This window comes from Helianthus annuus, chromosome 5 (assembly GCF_002127325.2).
Source record: "Helianthus annuus cultivar XRQ/B chromosome 5, HanXRQr2.0-SUNRISE, whole genome shotgun sequence".
NCBI classification, from domain to species: Eukaryota; Viridiplantae; Streptophyta; class Magnoliopsida; order Asterales; family Asteraceae; genus Helianthus; species Helianthus annuus.
This window is the reverse complement of record NC_035437.2, coordinates 129,706,638-129,711,070: the sequence shown is the minus strand read 5'-3', so window position 1 is coordinate 129,711,070 and position 4,433 is coordinate 129,706,638. Positions and strand designations below refer to the sequence as shown.

The following is a 4,433-nucleotide window of genomic DNA, read 5'->3' as shown; positions in this document are numbered from 1 at the left end:
CAACTTCAAAGACATTCTGGATTCACACATTTATTCTCAAGCTGGAAAAAAGGCCAAAAAAATCATCCAAGGGTTAGTGATTATTTCGTGTTGGTGCATATGGAAAGGAAGGAACGACATGGTCTTCAATCAAATCAGGCGTAGCCTGCAGGAGATTGTGAGGGAGATTAAGTCGAGAGGTTATAGTTGGATCAGAAATAGAACGTCATGTAATCATATTAGTTGGGGTGACTGGTGTAAATACCCTAGGTATATGCTGTAATTTTTTGTGCCCTTTGCCCGTTTGGGTCGAGGGAGTGTGTTCTTGTTTGGCCTTTTGCCCGTTTGGGTCGGAGGTTGTTTTTAATGAAGTTTTCTTATCAAAAAAAAAAAAAAAAAAAACCAATATCCGAATCATCAACCTGCACTACCCTACTACCATCTCTCTCCTCATTTAAATTAAAAGTCTCTTCCCTAGGTTTCCCACCCATTGAATGTTCAGCCGTGCGAACCATAGGGTTTGCCGCTGTCTTTTCGCTTTCTCGAACATTAACCTTGGTTGGCTGTTTGGGCACTTGTTCGTGTTCCACCACCATCACTCATCTTCTAAATTTTCTTTTTAATGTAGTTGGTATTTTAAGAAAATAATAATGTATCACACTTAGTTTAATGCCATTGTGGTGTTTTGTATTTATTGTATATGCTTAGGTGTCAAATTATGAGATCAAATTATAGGAGAACAATAACAAGAATTAGTGGAATCAATCACTTGGACAGTTGGACACTGAAAATTATTTATAAAACTACTGGACAGAGATCATATGTGTATGTGTTAACCAACAACTTTTTAATAAAATATGTATTTTAAATCTATTGCTGTTAGAAAATAATTCTTGTATAACGTGATTTACTGAAAAGATTAAGAACTTTTGTTTTCAGCTCATCCCAATTAAGTAAAGTACACCAAGGACAACTACGTAAGTTGACTGGTAAATTATATTCTATTAATTGTGTAGGCAAGTCAGAATACACACAATCAGAACAAGATAAACATGCTCATGTTTATGATTGCATTACACCTAAAATTTGAGGGCATTATCTGGCTGTCCATGTTGTTTACAGCTTTTATGGTTCCAAGAATCTGCCAATCCTTAATTAAACAAACATACTAAAAATAATAAAAATAAGCATTTCAAGTCCATAGTTAGGTAAACTTGGTAACAACTTTTAAATAGATATGAATCTTGAATGATGAATTACAAATAGAAAGTAATCAGAAGACTACAACAATAAATTGAATAATACATTCCGACTTTGGTAACGAAAATCTTATTTATCCATTAGGCTTTGTATGGACAGGAAATACGATTTTTTCGTTAAACCGCTCTCACAGCTTGAAATCGTGGCTCTTTCGGGAGAAACTTTTGTTCGGTGTATATGGACATGTAGTCACCAAACACGAACTTCGGGTAGCAAAGATGATTAACCGTTTCATTCTCTTTTTCGATTAGTTCGGGTGCAGGTGCAATAGTTGCATTATAGGATGGATTATAGAATGAGGCTATTGATCTTCTAGTTCCATTGGACTTAGCATTAACCCTATGCCATACACTCTTGTACCTTCCATTGCTCAAAACTTCAATTTGATCACCTGTATTGATGACAATCGAATTCGCGATTGGTTGAACATCAATCCATTTACCATCTTTTAGAATCTCAAGCCCATCAACCTCATCATCCTGGAAAAGAAGGATGACTCCTCCAGCATCCGTGTGGGCTCGCAAACCGGTCACCATCTCAGGATGTGGACATGCTGGATAATGACTAACCTTAGTCCCGAAAAACGCCTTTTCGCCTTCTCCACCATTTAAAACCTTCTTAATGTACCCCTTTGGTATCCCCAAGTTTTCGTCCATCACTTCCATCACCTTCTCCGTCAGTTTCTTTAATTCGGATCGGTATTCCATCATGGTTTCCCTATTTATTCATTTCATTACAAGTTAGATTTTTAACACTACAATAAACGACATAATAAGCGGTCACAAAGTTAGCGACCACCCAAAGGTCTGGTCACAAAGTGGTTGCAAACATGTCGCAAAAATCATAAAAACTTAGTGTTCAACGTGATTAGTAATATCTAGAAAGTAGTATTAGTGTTTACCTGAATCCTTGGGTCTTTTGTGGCCATTCATAATCATCTGAAATAAGAAAGACATCTTCCCAGTCGATGTTTTCAAGTTTCTCTCCACTTTTCTTGTCGATTAATTCCTTCAATCGTTTGACGGGTGTTGAGTTCTTGAAAAACTCTTCTTCCCTCTCTATCTTATAGCATTCGGTGCTTACCTTTTTCACCCTTTCAAGAAGATCCACTGAGATTCCATGATTCACCAACTGTATGGAAAAATAACATACAAACAAAAAGATTTTCGTTATGTACATGTTAATATGGTCCTATGAATGTTTATGCTAGATTGGTACCTGAAAAAATCCCCATTCTTCACATCCCTTAGCTATTTGCACCATTGTCGTAGCTCGCTCTTCGCCATTGAGTTTCGAGAAGTCAATCACCGGGATAGGCATTCTTCTGATTGAAAATTGAAGGTAACTAATATGTGTTGTGTTTTGAGTTTGATATAGTTATGGAAGTTTGTAAAATTATGGAGGTATTTATAGCCTTTGTTAGTGTCATTATATAGATATATGTCAACTCTTTGATATATTATAATACTTGGGTTAGCAAAAGGTATATGGTTGAGCTGGTACCAAGGCTTTAATTTGAGTGCAAATGATGTAGAATACTTTATGGAGGTAGCGTTTGACGATAACTTAAAATAATATGGTTTAAATTACTTTTCAACCCTTAACTAACACTTAAACGGGACACTTTAAGGTAAGATTTGGTTGACTTATGAATAAGATTTGAACTACAAAGTCTTCGCAAATGCAAGTGCAAAGCTAAGTAATTTACTCCACTTTTTTCCTTGTATTCCAAGTAGTTACCGACCTTTGATGTTGAGTATTCCAAGCATCTTGCGGCACCTTTGACTTCATTAAGACATAACATGGTTGTCTGGTCTGGATGTATTAGGGTATACGGTGTGGAAAGTGGTAAACCCACTTTACCAATTGGCAAACCAATGCCAACATAGTTTGCCGAACTACATTTGCCGAAAAGAGGGCAAAATCGGTGATGGAATACCGATTCGGGAAGGGGGAGGAGAGGGGAGAGAGTGGGGTGTGTGGTAGGGTCCATGCTATCTCAACCAATCACGCATTTTTCCTTTTTTTTAGAAAAAAATAGTTTACCATTTCACTAAGTGTCTAACCATTGCCAACATTTTGAGCATAGTTTACCACTTTGACATGACACACTCTCATTAGTTGATTTTTTAGTTTGCCACTCTTAAGTGTTTAACCACTCCCTACACCCTTAAAGTAATAGCCAGATGTGCAGGTTTGTGGAAAAAAATGAGAGAAAATCTGCACAAGTTCTAGTTATAGGACTTAAACCCAAGATTTTCTCCTTTTAAATATTGTTTTATTAATGGATCACCACTCCATTAGTATGTAAAATGCCGTTTTAATAAAAAAATATATCTAAAACCATCCGTAATGGCTAATACCGATTTTAAACCACATCAACATTATAATGTTCATTCATAAAATTTGTAATGGTTAACGCCCTTAATGCCTTTTCAAGCGTTACTTCCACTTTTTTTCTCTCCTCATTTTGCCCCTCCTTTTCATGCCCCTGTAACATCTAGGGGACAGTGTTGGAGGCGATACCAAACCCCCTCACGCCCCTATAATGCCCATTACGCATGGTCTAGTGGTCTTTTCATCAAGTTTTAAAATTATCTACCATTTGACAGACAAGTAATAGTTTTATCTTCTAACATCCCGATTTCTCGTGATATTAAAATATATTTTAAATGTAAATATTTAATCTCTAAAACGGGTATTTTTATAAAGGGAAATTGGCCTGTAATAATTCCACCTAGACCTTCTTGGCCATTAATAATCCCATCTTAGAATATTCCCCCACCAGTCCCACCTTTCACCTATTTTTCCTACAATGGTCCCCCGTTAAAAAAACTTAACGGAGTTAAGCTTTTTTCCAAATTACAAACAGATTTTTTAGGGCTTTTGATTAGAACAACGATACGAGTCCATTGATGTAAAACTTGCCTCGAAACAGTGCTCCGAACGATGAAAATGGCGCTTCAATTCGGGTGTTTAAATTTCCAATTAACCAAAATTAAGTCACTTGGAGCACCATTTCGAAATAAGTTTTACATCAATGGACTCGTATGAACGTTCTGATCAAAAGTCCTAAGAAATCTATTTGTAATTTGGAAAAAAACTTAACGGAGTTAAGTTTTTTTAACGGGGGACCATTGTAGGAAAAATATGTGAAAGGTGGGACTGGTGGGGGGAATATTCTGAGGTGGGAT

At 36.5% G+C, this 4,433-nt stretch overlaps 1 protein-coding gene across 1 annotated transcript; it reads right to left on the bottom strand.

Annotated features, from left to right (window-relative positions):
• Positions 1–1,154: 1,154 nt before the first annotated feature.
• Positions 1,155–2,596, bottom strand: LOC110941268 (1-aminocyclopropane-1-carboxylate oxidase 5). Its single transcript, XM_022182891.2, has 3 exons — positions 2,458–2,596; positions 2,141–2,370; positions 1,155–1,956 (listed from the first exon to the last, which is right to left on the bottom strand). The coding sequence occupies exons 1-3, from the start codon at positions 2,557–2,559 to the stop codon at positions 1,356–1,358; spliced, it is 933 nt and encodes a 310-aa protein (XP_022038583.1). The 5' UTR covers positions 2,560–2,596; the 3' UTR covers positions 1,155–1,355.
• Positions 2,597–4,433: the final 1,837 nt, after the last annotated feature.

Excerpts from the sequence above, each read along its gene's own strand:
- LOC110941268 (XM_022182891.2), bottom strand. The coding sequence starts at position 2,559 with ATGCCTATCCCGGTGATTGACTTCTCGAAACTCAATGGCGAAGAGCGA. Across the intron at positions 2,371-2,457 it reads AAGAATGGGGATTTTTTCAG|TTGGTGAATCATGGAATCTC; the intron begins GTACCAATCTAG and ends TTTTCCATACAG. Across the intron at positions 1,957-2,140 it reads CAAAAGACCCAAGGATTCAG|GGAAACCATGATGGAATACC; the intron begins GTAAACACTAAT and ends ATGAATAAATAG.